The 15,983-nt window shown below is 37.9% G+C and overlaps 2 protein-coding genes across 2 annotated transcripts; one reads left to right on the forward strand and one right to left on the reverse strand.

Annotated features, from left to right (window-relative positions):
- The first annotated feature begins 821 nt into the window (after positions 1 to 821).
- On the forward strand, positions 822 to 2,708 carry LOC127953937 (histone H3.3A). The gene is made up of 4 exons (XM_052553307.1): positions 822 to 964; positions 1,825 to 1,965; positions 2,057 to 2,210; positions 2,325 to 2,708. The coding sequence occupies exons 2-4, from the start codon at positions 1,838 to 1,840 to the stop codon at positions 2,451 to 2,453; spliced, it is 411 nt and encodes a 136-aa protein (XP_052409267.1). The 5' UTR covers positions 822 to 964; positions 1,825 to 1,837; the 3' UTR covers positions 2,454 to 2,708.
- A 4,263-nt stretch (positions 2,709 to 6,971) lies between these two features.
- Positions 6,972 to 12,591, reverse strand: LOC127953729 (G-protein coupled estrogen receptor 1). The gene is made up of 2 exons (XM_052553010.1): positions 12,440 to 12,591; positions 6,972 to 8,883 (listed from the first exon to the last, which is right to left on the reverse strand). Exon 2 carries the CDS (start codon positions 8,456 to 8,458, stop codon positions 7,397 to 7,399), a length of 1,062 nt encoding a protein of 353 aa, XP_052408970.1. The 5' UTR covers positions 8,459 to 8,883; positions 12,440 to 12,591; the 3' UTR covers positions 6,972 to 7,396.
- Positions 12,592 to 15,983: the final 3,392 nt, after the last annotated feature.

The raw sequence follows: 15,983 nt of genomic DNA on the forward strand, positions 1-15,983 counted from the left end.
CCATGCTGCATAGCACCACTGCTATAATATGCAACGATCCCTCACACAACACGCGTGACTATTAGACTGCAACATGTTCAGAAATACTATTAATAATAATAATAATAATATAAATGTAATATAAACATAAACCAATGCTTAAATAGACATTAATTTATTTATTTGTAAATTATTCAGAGTGCAGCGCACCTAAAAATAGTAACTGTTTTGGGGGATAAAGACATTTTTTATGTAGTTTTAGTTGCAATTAAATGTACCCAGATAGCAAACAGACGTCGATTCAATGTTGATTCTAGTTAGTTTGCTGAAGTTATGTATAAAAAAGCATCAACACACGTTCCTAAAGTGAGAATGAAGATCTAGCCTACATGTATATATTACTCCACCACCCGTTTTATCTATTAGACATAATCTTTGTTTTCTAAGTTATGTGGAAAATAAAACGTTAACAAATCGCTAAATGTGAGATTGAAGACGATGTCTGAATAAAGTACCCAAAGTATATTAAACCAGCAACCGTTTAATCTAACCAATTCTTAATCAAAGCATTTATCATTAATCATCAAACTAATTTGTTTTTTTTTTTTTTGCAAGAAAAAAAACTTGTACAAATATACAAAAACACAGGGAAGCGAGATATAAATACACTCCAATAAGAAGCAAACATAAAATAAAATAGACATTCCGGATTTGCATATAAAATTATAGTATTATTGATACATAAAAGTGCAAAAATATACTTAAATTCTTTTGGAAAAGTTCATCAAAATAAATCTTCTAAAATGTAAATAAAGCGAAAAAACGTAGAGGAGACTGTGTTATGTTAAACCAATGAGAGAAGGGAACGTAATCATATGGGCGTGTCTAAGCGACGATCACAGAAATATATAAATAGAAGCCCAAACCGTCATATTTTCAAACACGAGATACTACGTGGGGAAGATCGTGACGCAGAGAGGTTTGAGTGAGTCAACTTTACATCGTTTCGTAGATATGTAGACATTAGAGAACAATCATAGTAACGTAGTTCAACTAGAGCTAATGTAAAACAAGACAACTCGCCGTTTTCAGAGTTGATCGAATTTTCGGTTCCTCCTGTTTACTGATGAATCCTTTACGTTATTGGTTGCTTTGTAGCTTGGATTACTTTTTCCAGTAACGTTAGTTCATTTAAACATCGTGTGGCGTTTTAAGACACGTTAAAGGTATTTTTGTTTGTTTGTTTTTAGGCAGGCTGTGAAGCAGTATGTGGCATAATATAATTCCCTGCTGGTTTGTCAGTGTACGGTTTTGCCCGCCATTTTGGACAATAGTCTATTCATCTATTAATGTTACTTGAAGAGGTCGAGTTGCCGTTGTTGTTGAATTCAAATAACTTTCCCTTGTGCCTCGGCACACTTTCCCGCTGTTTCTAAATTACGCATACACTAGATTTCTGGTTGAAGGCGAGTCTCGCGGTGGGATGGTGTGTAATATGCAGTGTTTGAGTTTAACCGTCTTTGCTGTAGATGGGGGCTGATGCTGGTCTCTCCGAGAAGCTCTGTGCAAATACACGCATGGGATGCTTGTTTGGTTGTGCTCAAGACCAATCACGCGTGAACTTTAGCCGTTTTACATCGCTTATCATTTAAAACGCGTCGTAGGCACTGTAACGTTACATTGTACAGCTTTATAAATGTACGATTTTGAGTATTTGCGGCTTTGGAGCGGAAGTGGTAAAAGCAAGACCCGGATGACAGCGCCATTTTAAGTCACCGTTTGAGTTTCCCCATTAAAACGGGAAAAATAACTTATTTAGGTTTTATGCTTTATCTTTAATTCCAGAGACTGAGAAACAATGGCTCGTACCAAGCAGACCGCGCGTAAATCAACTGGAGGAAAGGCGCCAAGAAAACAGCTGGCGACTAAAGCCGCCAGGAAGAGCGCGCCCTCTACTGGAGGAGTAAAGAAGCCGCACAGATACAGGCGAGGCGGAGATGCATCACAATACTCACACACGAGGAAGTTGATGATGGCAGTTAAATCAATTATTTCTCTCTTCCCTTGCCCATTTCAGGCCTGGAACTGTTGCTCTGAGAGAGATTCGTCGTTATCAGAAGTCAACGGAGTTGCTCATCCGCAAGTTGCCGTTTCAGCGTCTGGTTCGGGAGATCGCACAGGACTTCAAAACTGACCTGAGGTTCCAGAGCGCAGCCATCGGTGCACTCCAGGTGTCTAGCTATTATGTTAACTTTTTTTTTTTCTTGACTGTTTGCGACGCGAAATACAATATGCTCAGTTTCTGGAAGCTTTTACAAATTGTCTTTTTGTTTTTTTTTAAACAGGAAGCAAGTGAAGCCTACCTTGTCGGTCTGTTTGAGGACACTAACTTGTGCGCCATTCATGCCAAGAGAGTCACAATCATGCCCAAGGATATCCAGCTTGCGAGGCGAATCAGAGGAGAGAGGGCCTAATTTTTATCCTTTTTATTTTTAATTTTTTCCTCTTAACTTTTAATGAGAAACACTCAAATTAAAAGCAATGGATTTGTACATCGGAGTCATTTTTGTAAAGCATTCCTTACAGACTCAGGTTTTTAAAGTGAGTGTGTCTAGATTAACCATCGTGGAGCTCATTGTAGGTCAGCTTTAGTTGCATGCTTTAAAGTATTTATCACTTCTCTTTTACACTGATCATTGGGTTGTAAATAAAATTACTCTACCTCAAAACCGTGTGCTGATTCAGTCTGTCACTTGAATTATGCTCGGGGTTTTAATTGAAAGACCGACCTAATGTATGAATGACTGCTCTGTAAATCTGTTAGGATCTAAGTTATCTTTTACCATTTTTATAAAGTTGAGTCTCTGATTTGTAGCTTGTAGACTTGTCTTCTCGCCACAAGAGGGCAGAGTCGTGTCACTTTTGGCGCGATTCACAGCGTTAACCACAAGCACTCATCAAATTACATCTAGTAACAATTTTAGAGGTGTCATGTTACCATATTAAATCTATTTATACTTAAGCAGAATACAACTCATTTGATGGCACTAGCAAATTCCATATAACGTACACAATGGGATTAGAAGGAAGAAACGCCGTAACCGTGCTTGCCAACAAATTAAACCTGCAGCGTTGGAGTTTGCTACGGTGTAGCATGCTAATCAAAACATTCTCAATGTAAGTATTTGAAATATTTTCAGTGTGATAGCTTTATTCGGAACTGCTAGATTTAACAAGTTTATCACCACATTCTCCACTTAATTAAGATGCATCGTGTGATTTTAATATTGTTCCATAGATTAGAAAACGGCGCCACTTTGCACCTGTGTGAACGTTTCTCACCATTAATGTGTTGTCCACTGTGAGGTATATTTGCTTGTATATGTTCATGGATGTGCTCCTCTTGTGGTCAGGGAGTCCGAACAGTTATTTGTTTATTCAATGGACCGTTTTCACAAGACTGATGACGCGTTTAACGGTCATCAGCTTCGAAAATCCTCAAAGGTTTCTTATATTTGCATTTTTAAAATGAATTTATGTACATTTGTAACACTTGCCTTTGTTTCATATTACATTTGCATCGAAACACACACACACACACAAAAGTTAATGCCAAGAGTGTTTCTAATGCAGGAGGGACGGTACGTTTGATATCGTTCATTTTTCCGACTGCTGTCATCGGTCTTTTTTTATTATTATTGAAGGTCACGGAAACTTCGTGGAGTTTTTTTATGCTATTTGAGCAAATGGGAATTCAAAAAAAACAATATTTGTGGTACTCTTCCCCCAAGTTTAACCAACTTTGACGACTTCCGCTGCTGAGAAACCCGGGAACGTGGAAAGGGTCCATGTCGAAATGTTTTGGTTTCGTCTACGTTACTCCATGATATTTCGAATCGATGAATTCATTATAAGTGTTGTGTTAGCTACACTCTTGGACTTGAACACTCCTTTGCAAACCTCTGTTCGACCCTCTAGATGTTTTCTAAGTTGCCTCTGTTCTTTCTTTCTTTTTCCCCCTAGATATTATTTTAATATGCAAATGTAATTGTGGATCAGATCTTTTATTCAAAGTCATTCCCTAAGCATATGCATTAATTCTCACTACTTTAATTACCTTTGACAAAAGGCAGCCACCCTTTGGTGCTGGATGCTGCAAGTCTTACTGTGTTTTGTAAGCTTTCAGTTTATCATTCTCCTCCGAGCCACAATATTTCCAAGGCATTTTTAAAAGAATCTTTATTATTTGGACAAATTCAGATCAAAATAACTTTTGTTTTGCGCTCATATTTATTATGAAGTATATTGGAGGTTTGTATTGTTTAAGTGTGCGAATACAGAGAGGGGGGATGTAAACTCTGAAAAACCATAAGATAGCATGAGTTCTGATAAACAGATTCATTAAATCGCATCGAAAGAGAAATCTCACCGACAAATGGGACAAATATATGCACTAGGATGCAGTGACGTCAGACCCTGAGCCTCTGTCTCACCATCTCTCCCTCACCTCTTGCTCTTTGTCTTTCTCAGAGTCGTCCTGTGTCTATTTATTTGTATTTATACAGATATGAAATTAACATGTCTTGTTGACTCTTTCCCAGGGGGTTGACTGTGGGGGTCCAGATTTCAGCTCTGTTATCTGTCATTGTCTCACTTGTCTGTATATTTCTGTGAGAAACACAGTTCTGAGACACATGTTTCCTAAGTCACACTTTTTTTATCTCTTCATATGTTTGATTGTTTATAAATGTGTGTGTGTGTGTGTGTGTGAATTTGTTAATTTTCCTGGGCAGGTCCTTACAAATTCATAAAAAAGCTTTTTTTAGATTATGCTTACATATTTTTCTTAGCCTGGGCCATTACGATGGAAAAACATTTCTTGGTTTTGCCAGGCTGTCTTATTTCTATTTATTGTTTTCTTGCAGACTTTGCCAGAACTGCATGTTCTGTTGCACTGGTCTATATTAAATAAACTCTCTGCATCAGCACCCAGCACTCCATACAGACACATTCTTGTCATTATCAACAATAGTTGCATTACTTTATTGACTCTTGCTACAAAATACCTTTTATCAGCTGCATGTCAAATACCAACGAATGGGTTTTAGATCAAGCAGCATATTCTCCACTGATCTCAGTGTTGTCATGAGTCTCATCCTGTGTTCCCAGAGCAGTGTTATTTTAGTATTGTTTATATAATACATTGTAGTATTTATTTTTAATTAAGTTTAATTTTGAGATTTTTAATTTAAATTGTATTTCTATTAACAAAGATGGTTGTAGTTTTAGTAAATAATAACAGCACTGCTCCAGAGTGAGTTTATGACTCAGGGCAAAGACAGCAGCTTGGCCATCCTCAGAAGAGACACTACGAAGCGATTTTATAAATCTCTCACCAGTTTTCTTTTAGGTCTATTAATACTAATACTAATCATTTTCATGAAGTTTTTTTTTTTTTTTTCACATAAATCCAGACTTACTTACTTTACATTTTAGTGTTTCATAATTTGCATTCATGATACTCATTGCTGCAATACAGTAATTAAAAAAAAAAGGTCTCTAAAATGTGCCCTTTATAAAGCACAATCTAGATTAGCTGTTTGTGCAGGCCAGTCAATTTCCTGTGGCATTTGTCATAGATAAGATAAACCATTATTTTATTATGCCTACACTGTCTTGTTTTCCATCTAAGAAGGGAAGAAATCCATTATGCAACAATATCCCGTCACCTTTCTAGTGTAGCGGACAGCGTTTGTAAAACTAGTGGTCTTATTACAAAATAGACAACCGTTTTATACGTTATTGTTAAAATGGGGCTATTTCTTCATTCATTGCTTTTTTCAAGCTAAAATGCATTACATCATTCTTAACCCCAATCCTTACATAGAAAAAAAAGAAAGAAAGAAAAAATCCCAGGAGAACAACTTTGAGATTATTATTATTTATTTACTTATTTGCATTCCTCATTTTCTTTTTTATTTGTTTGTCTTTGTTGTGTTTTACTTGGGAAAAAGCCCTCAGACTGCCACTGTGTTTATGAATAATTTGAGTCAAATATTGTTTTAGCCTTGGGCATGAGAGGGCTCTCTCTCTCTAGGGGAGATTCTCAACATCCTGTTATCAAGATGCTCTTGTTATCATGTCATAACCGTTTGTATATGTATATGAAAATAGCATACATTCTAATGATTCTTAAATCATCCTGACACATTTTGGACAGCGAAACAATTATTTCAAATCTCATTGTGTACCTATATTGATACAGCCTCTAAACGAATTAGACATTTTTGGATTCCTTGGAGATCTTGTTTTAGCTGGTAGAGTGCACTCATGAGAAAGCGAGAGGAATGGGAATGCGACAAATAAAGAGTTCAGGGGTATTACGATCAGGTAAACAGCAGAGCTGGATGCCCTGCTTCTGAAGTCTTGAATAATGTGTTTGTGTCTTGCTATGCTGTCTGCACACCACCTGCCCACTGACTCCAGCTTCAAGGAAACAGGAGCCAACACCTGGGTTTAGTGTCGCTAACACTTGTCCAAATGAGCAGTAATCCACCAAATATGTTCGCAATGAACTATATGCACTCCAATGTTTCCCTAATGATGTTTTTGTTTAAACTTAGAGAGATTGCACATTTACACTCTTGGACATTAGTACTGCTTACAGAATCCCTAAAATATGCTGGGAGTGAATCTTACACTCTTGAAATTGCCGCAAGACCCTGTTAAAAAACAAACAAACAAAAAAAAACAGCAAATGCTGGTTAGTTATGTTTTGAAGCATGGCAGCTGGTATCAGCAGGTCACGTGCTGCTAGATCTAAGCAACTAGCTCCTGCTTAAACCAGCTCATGACCAACTAAGGACCAGCTCAAACCAACTGCCATATTTCAAAAAATACCTAACCAGCATACTCCGTTTTTTTTTTTCAATGGGATTCTCATGTTTTTAGCATCCCCTTTCAGTGAAGATGTTTGCAATGAAAAATTGTACAAAATTTGCATTTATTCAGACTTGAAACAGAACAGATCAAGTTTCAGTTACATTAATATATAAACTGGAGAACATATAGCAATGAATCGGATTGATAATGGGTCGCAGGTGCTTCCATGACTTTATTTGTTCCCTTAAAATGGACTCAGAGACTATCATTCTATAATAGTCTTCATTGAGACATGCTGTCCTATGATTTCAATCATCTGTAAAAGGCAGCCTAAGGCCAAGCTCTGTTTCCGTGTTTTATAATCCACTTCATCAGCAGGTGATTCACCCTGTATAATCCTTGTTTCGCTCAGCCAACAAATAAGAATCTGGCAGTGTTCACAGCGTCAAGCTAACCCAAAGATCTCTCTCTGTCAATTCATGATCGAGTTCTGGAAGCGAGACAACTTCAGGAACTGCAGGTTGCCACACCTGCGCTACACTTCCGACTCGCTCCTGACAGGGATGTGCAAATCCAGGGTGTGATTACAGAAGCGGTAGACCACAGACCAGCTGGCTTTCCGCTTGATGAAGAGCCGCAGCTTGTCTCTGAAAGTCTCCCCGAGGAAGCTGTAAATGATCGGATTTAGGCAGCTGTTGGAGAACGCAGCCAGGTTGACGATGTGTCCAGTCAAGGGGTAGTCATGCCACAGTGTGGTGTCGCTGCGTTTCGATGGGTCAGCTGTGCCTTGGAGCAGTTGAATGCTAATGAAAACATTCTCGGGCAGCCAGCAAATAAAGAACACCAGCACCACCACCACAATCATGCGCAGAGCCTTCTGCCGGCGTGGCCACAGTCCTTTATGCTTCTGGGCCCGCATGAGGATGCGGACGATCAGGGAGTAGCACAGGCCGATGATGGAGAAGGGCACCAGAAATCCGATCGTCACCTCGAGCCACTGGATCTCAAAAACATTGGCAAAGCAGAAGTGTACCTCGCCGGTGTGTTGGGTCTGCACGATGGTGAAAGGAAGCAGAGTCGCCAGGATGGAGGCCATCCAGATGAGGCAGCAGCTGAGTTTGGCGTGCTGCATGGTTCGCAGTGGACTGCTGCTCATAGAGCTAGCCAGAGCAATGTATCGGTCGAAACTCATCCATGTTAGGAAGAAGATGCTGCTGTACATGTTCACCTGGAGGAACAGCGACATGAAGGTACAGAGGACAGCGTAGTCATAGTACTTCTCATTGAGATTGAAGACTTCGATGAGCGAGTCTGCCACCAGAATAAGGTCCGCCACGGCCAGGTTGACGAAGTACAGATCAGGGATGGTCATCTTGTCCCTATGGTTGAGGTTGACCACCAAAATGAGGATGTTCCCAATGAAGCCAATGGGGAACAGGAATATGGTGTACAGGCAGGAGAGAAACAGGCCGATGATGTAAAACTCATAGGTGTCTATGCTTTCTTTCACATCAGTTAGGTTGAAGTCATAAGAAGCATTGAACTGCTCAGTGCCATTTATGTAAATCTGAATTACAGTGGTAGTCTGCTCTTCCATACTGGCCTAGTCTCTGTTTCAGATGTTGTGAATGGTGCTACATACTTCATTTGTGTAAGTGCCCAGTTTGCATTGTAGAGAGCATCCTTCGCTAAGGCTGCTTTCGCATTCTGACGGCAACCAGTTGTTTACGAGAAGACGCTCAAAGTTTGATAGATTCCACCCAGACAGTTTCGCCTCTGGAGATGCAGCCAGGGTTGAAGACCTCCATTTTCAGGGCAGTCTCTCAGCTGTGGAGGCTGCCTGGGCTTGTGTGATCCATGGCACCAACACCAAGAGTCTCTCCTTAGGGATTGAGCTTCCTTTTTTTCTTTTGCACACTTTGTTCTTCACACACATTCAATCCAGTACAGTCTGGTCTCCTCCAGTCCATGAGCATGATTTTTTTTTTTTTTTGTCCACGAATGACACCACCACTGTAACACCTGAACAAGAGAGAGAAATATGAGGAAAATAATATCTGAAGAACAAAACTGTTTTTTTTTGGCATCAGTTGTTTCAATGACATTATTATTTAAGGTGATAATTCACCCCAAAATAAACATTCTGTTATAATTTATTCACTCAGCGACCAAGAATGTGAACATACATTGATTCTACAAAATTAATAAAAACAGTGATATGCAAACTCAGAATATGATGCAAACCTTTTTTTGCATCCTTTCTTTATGCAATTCAGAATGGGAGGGAAGACAGCTGAAAGGCTTGTTTGAGCTGCGCCCGCTAATTAACAGAAGCATATTCAAAAGGCTTTTACATCTACCAAAATCAAACAAACAAGCCCAGACCAGATTGAAAAAGTAACTTAAACTGTTCCCTCCTGGTGGAATGCTCTGCCCAACTCAATTCGACCATCTAAGAAATGGCTAAAAACATATGTTTCCTGTCTTTATTTGACCCTCTAACACTAGCACTCTCTATTCTAGTTATATTTTATATTCTATCTATTTGTTTGGTGTGTGTATGTACTGGGCTAGGTTAACTGAGACTTATCATATCACTTGTTTTGATATTGGTTTTGATTGCTTCTATTGTCCTCATTTGTAAGTCACTTTGGATTAAAGCATCTAAAAAGTAACTTGCCCCAACACTAATAATTATGTGTTTTTGCCCATGTAATGAAAGTCAGTTGGGTCCGAAACTGCAAAAAGACATAATGGACTTTCACTGAATGATGGACAAAAAAGCACTGACACATTTTTCAAAATAACAGAAAGCCATACAGGTTTGGAATTACACGAGTAAATGAAGTGAATGAATGAATGAGTAAATGAAGTGAACTGTATTATGTTAAATATCTGCATTTGTACTTGATGGCTGCTTTCATAACAGTTTTTAATTGATTCACCCTAAGGACCGAGTGTCTACAAGCTTATTAAAATGCAAAGCAAAGTCTTAAACAGATGCATTGAAGCACCCTGAGCTGTCAGACCCATGTGCTAAACTCACAATTATTAAACAGCCAAAAGACGAACTGTCGAACCGCTTCATAGGGATAGATACAATATTTGATTTTCCTCTCAGGAGGATAGGCAAACTTTACATAACATTTATGTTCATAGCTGATTTTCACTGCACTAATGTATTTTGATTTTGGAGAGATAAGTTGTTCAAAGTAGTGAACTGTAATGATTTTTCACTTACACAGAGTAAATGGGTGTCTCATTATATTAGTAATTTCAGATGAATATGCCACAGTATCATCATGAATAATGCTGTGTAATGAATTAAATCGAATGCCTCCGTGCTAATTAAAATACTCATTATGCAACAATTACCATATATTTGGAAAGAATATGTAATATTTTTATATAGGATCTGTATTAATCCAAATTAATTTGTTAAACAAATGCAAGAATTATCTTAATGAGTATTAAAATGAAGTATGGCTGACCTAGAAATCAGGGCATATCTGACTTTTTACTTCCAACATTGATGAACTACGCCTTTCTCAAATATAATTTACCAGCGCCAAATTGAAATGTGCATAATTTTATTCACAATGAACACTACATCTATTTTGTAATGAGAAAGAAACACAGTGGTTTTAATGAGGTCTATGTGACCTGTTTGGACTCAAAATACTTTAACCTTTAAAAGAATCGGCCCGGATTAAATTCCCAATGAAACTGGTCGGCACATAGCAGAAAAGTCTAAGAACTGCAGCCAGCTTTCCAAAATTAGACCACTTATTTTCAGCGTTTTGCAGATGTCTAATAGGAGCATAAGGTTGTGATATTTGGACACTGTAAATGGCTTTGACAATCATGCAATCAAATGCAATCTTCACTTTGATTGACAGTTTGCAATATTTATCTCTTAATTAAAATGTTGGAAACATATCCATATAAGTGTCACTTTTACATTTCTGTTAATAGTTTGCTACATGAACATAATATTTGTTTGGCCCATTAAATTAAACAACTATAAACTAACAGCATTATGTAAGGCTTCCTTTGTTTTAGAAATACCATAAACAGAACTGTGAGAGTCTGATCCTGTAGCTGCAATTCATTCTCAACTGCAGACCCATTCAGATTTCATCACTGCATAATAGATAAAGGAACATTTGTTATTGCCTAAAATTAAATCTCCTTCAAACGACCCAGTAGGACAATATAACTCTTTCCGAAAAGGGATTCTGCACATTTACTCACAGATGCATGATGACATGAGCAGTTTATCAGTATATTAGTGATAGAGTAGTCACATCAACAAAAGACAAGCACACATGCACCCAGATAATTGGAAGGCGAGAGAGAGAGAGAGAGAGAGACTGCACATTATGATGTGTCTCAACCAGGAGAATGACTGTGCTGCTCCATCAAGCATTCCCAACTATTCAAAATCTCTGCAGTGCATTTGTAAAATTATGGTGGAATAGAAGACTTAAGATTTATTCCCCTCCCTCTTTTGGAAGACTATCTTACACTAGCATGAATTTGCATGGTGTTCCAAGCTGGTTTATTCTGGTTCATGGTGTTTTGTTGCTGGTCTTGCACAGGTGCCCCAGCATCGCCATGCTATTAGTAAAACAAAACTTAACAAGTGAAGCTGCTCAACCAGCAGTCTTTCTAGTGAAGCCGGTTGACTTAATAGTCTTGTTGGTTAAGATAGTTAACTGTCATATTCTCTTTGAATTCTGAGAGACCATTTCAGTAGCTCAAAAACGTACTTGGCATTCAAGTATCAGGTTGATATTTCATGACTTTTTATAACCAAATTTTATGATAAATTATTATGATTTTATATATATATATATGAATGAACCAAAAACTTACTGACTAAAAGACTTTGGGGACTGATAGAACCCAGATATAAAATAAATGCAATGAATTTTCACATGATACGCTATATGGCAGTTAAGCACACAGCAATATTTTAGAATTATTTATGTGGTTTATGAATTATTTTTGTTTATGCATTATTGTCATATTTTCATTTTTCATTTTACTTCATTTATAGTAATTCTGTCATGTGCTTTTCTCATTCTAATTGTTTTTAATATTCATATTTAGCTTTATTTTATTTCAGCTTTTAGTTTATATTTCTCACATAATACGCACATTTTCTTCTTTTTATTGTAATAGTATTAACAATAACAATAAATAACAACCCTGACAATAACAATAATCAATGCACAACTCTTATAGCAGTACATTCCTAAAATGATTCTGAGGGAAACAACAACAAGTGTATTATATTGTAAAACAGTACTGTGTATGTTCTGTATGACTACTTTGGCTAGGGTTAAAAGGTTAATTTCTAAATCACTATTTTCAGTTTTTCACACAGAGCATTAGGCACTCAGGTACCTGAACATGAAAAAAAAAAAAAAATTACATATCGACACAAAATATTCTAGCTGTTGTGGTCTTTCCAAATGAGTTTGTTCCACAAACTAACTTAACCTCCAACTAAACTATTATGCAATGTGTTATTTATGTATACAATCCATGAATAGAAAAAAAAATCACTCACTTTATTCACAAAGGCTTGTGATGCCGTCAGTGTAGTTGCCACAAATTTGTAATTCCTTTCCCAGGACAAGATCCACTGTCTGTGCCACCTACTGTTATAAGACAACTGGCTGCTGTCAGGGAGAAGGTCCAGACCAGAATATCACTACAGCTTCCTTTCTTTGTGGCCACTGGTTCACTAGCCACCCCTCTACCTCCTCCTCTTCCTCCTCTCTCTATCTCTCTCTCTCTTCTTTGCTCCATGCACGGGGACAATATCAATAGCCTGAGACCCAGCAATGACAGTTACTTAGCACAGGACATATGGCTGCTGTCGCGACTCATTTCACCTCTGTTCCAGCCGCGGAGACATCCATGACACTAGTGCTCATTAGTCTAATTGCAGTTCAAAGAATGACGAAGATTTCACAAAGGCAGGTTGTTTGAAATGCTCCAGACCTGGGATGAGACATCCCTAATGCAACGATGATGCTCTGATGACGAATAATCGAGTGTATTTAATACACCTGGTCAGGTTTGAGCTATTAAAGATGATGTAAAGTGCTCGTATATGAGTGAGAGGCAAAGAAATGGCACAAACTTTATGGACTGTTCATATGATTGTCCTGCTAAATAAACAAATGCTCCTGTTGTAAAAGTCCTGTTTTCTGAACACAGACGGTGTAATCTGTACTGTATAGTGCCAAATCTTAAAGAGATGGTTTCACAGCTGTGTCATTTCTGTTAAAACATCAATGAGAAGTTAATCATTTGGTTGTGGAGTACAGTGTTAGATGGTGAATCGATACGGCCCTTTGTTTGGAGAATGAGGGGCAGTAAAGCTTTTGTCGGTCATGAGATTACTGAATCACCAACTATTATGCTTGTAATTCGATTTTCTGAACAGGGATGGATTCTGTTCACCTTGTCAGCCTCTCCATGTCAAGATGGGTTTACAGAAAGCTCGAGGGCTCTTTTATGTGCCGTCAACTACATCTTCAAAGAGGTTTGTGTAGGACATCCTGAAGTCAGTGGTGAGAATCCCTACCAGGCTGTCTGCAATGAATCCCCTGTGTCCCAAAGAAAGAACATTTCAGACTAGAACAGCAACAAATATAGTACTATATAAAAGCATTGTGAGGTGCCCAAATAAGATGATGCTCAATGTCACATTTGTAGTTTTAGAGAAAGCCTCTGGGGAACTGGACTCTTGGGTCTGGTCCATAATCCACTTCTGGTCTGAACCGCAAGTAAAGGATAAAAGAACTTAGCCAGCACTATATTTGAGTAGTAGAGATACAAATTTCTAACTAAAAATATTTTTTTTGCAATGCTGTCGTGCAGTGGAGAAACAAATGTGATCACCTTGCATTATGTTAGACTGCATTATCTTTGTGAAAGTAATAATTTATGCTTGAGGGAACCTGTTGTGTAATGTTGTAATCCTTTTAACCGCTGCATGCCACCCGCAGACTCAGAGCTTCCTGAGAAAACCAGTGACAAAAACCTGTTGCTTAAAGCAAATAAAATCTTAAATCTGAAAAATCTTAAAAACAAATAAGATGTAACCATAGTCCATGGTAATGTGACATCTATGCCCCAAAGGCATGTTTTCACAAAAGGTCAGCTAAGGTCATGTTTTCACAAAAAAAAAAAAAAAAAAATGTGTACACGTGAATTGTATGTGTGTTGTTTGTTAATTTATTTGTTTTGTAAACACCTTTGGTAATGATTTTAATGATTCAGCAACAAGAGAACAGATATTTACAGATATTTGATGAGTTTCAAATTTGCTACTTTTTATGTTGCTAATTTTAGGCCAAATAAAATGTTAACAGATTTAATAGTCCTCATAGGAGGGATTCAGTCCTGAGCGATCCAAATTTCTGTTATGTGTGCGCTTTTATTTACAGTCCCACAGTCTCCACCTGCTCCCAAGTACCATTTTCCCAGAGGTGTTGCTCTTAAATGTTGTTTGTCTCCCTCTATTAAACTCTCTATCAATGCAATTTTCACAGGGACTCATAGAACAATCTGGTGGGAACTGATTAATTATGATGCCGGGAACAACTGATGAGTTACAGACAGCATGAAACTGCTTCTCTCACTTTACATGCCTGACCGTGTCCCTCTGCAGGGAGGTAATCACATTTGTTGGATGGCAACATGTGGTGGAGGCTTGGTGCTCTACAACCTGTGTGTATTAGTGTTAAATGAGAACTGAGTGGCACGATCTTCGCTCACACAGTTACATGTTAATGGCGTGCCGTGATGTTCTGCGAAATGTGCTGTTTCTAAAAACACTGTCCTACGGTGAGCTCTGAAGATCCATAAAATGAGTTGATACACTCCACGAGACTGAGCACTAAATAAATGAATCTTGTCATTTTGTTCTCTTGTTCTGAGTCACTGAACAATAGTTCTGTAGGCTCACAATTGAAAATTGAAAAGGTTATGTTTGATCTAACACAATGCACTTTGATAATCGAAAGTACCCATATTATTGCATATCTACTCATAATGGTTGTTTTCTCACAGAACCACAGACTGACAATCCAGGGGAGCACTGCATAATTCTTGCACCGAACTGATCTTTCTTAATTTATAGTTTGCAACAGCAAGCCTCAAAATGAGCTGTTTTGTACAGCAAAAAATAAAATAAAAAAATTGCTGGAAGTGGATGACACCAAAATCCTGGCAGCGTCCACTCTAGCAAATGTGTTTTTATCTCATGTTTGCTTTTTTTTAACTTTATCAGGTTAGTGTAGGTAGCCTACATTATTCTCAAATTCGATGAAGCATTAAACTTTTAACGCCACTCACCGGATATTTCATTGCCAAACTGCAGCAACACCAGTGTTATTTCAAATACCAATGTTATTTCATGTTTGTTAGTGTCAGACTAAAGTTAACGTGCTTTTACCGCCACTCAATGGACATTTCATCTAGAAAACATTGCGAAACAACCTCATTTTGCACGCATGTTTTTTTTTTTAAATGAGCCTGGGTTGACTGAAAAAGATGGATGCAAGATAGATAGGTGGATAAGTATGCAGACGGGCAGACAGACAGAATCTAAACAGACTAAATAAGACAATTCTGTAATGATTTTCCTTCCTTCAGAACATCTTAATAAACACAACGTTCTTGGCAGGTATAGGCTAAATTAAAACACATGAGCGGGACTGGCACTATACATTTTGTTGTTTTTTTGTTTTCTAATTCCCTACATAATAGGTAGTAATTGTCTTTTTACGCTAAAAGATAACCATTTATCCTGTTAAACAAATACATTATATCCAACATTTGCAATGAGACGCACATATACCTCAGCATACGATTCTCAACCATGGTGAGGATTAACAAATTTTAAAGAGGTCATATGATGCGATTTCAACTGTTCCTTTCTCTTTGGAGTGTTACAAGCTCTTGGTGCATGAAGAAGATCTGTAAAGTTGCAAAAACTAAAGTCTCAAATCCAAAGAGATATTCTTTATCAAAGTTAAGACTCTGCCACGCCCCCTAAAACAGCTCGTTCAAACACGCCCCCACATGACCATGTCACT

The sequence above is a fragment of the Carassius gibelio genome, chromosome B3, assembly GCF_023724105.1.
Source record: "Carassius gibelio isolate Cgi1373 ecotype wild population from Czech Republic chromosome B3, carGib1.2-hapl.c, whole genome shotgun sequence".
Classification (NCBI taxonomy): Eukaryota; Metazoa; Chordata; class Actinopteri; order Cypriniformes; family Cyprinidae; genus Carassius; species Carassius gibelio.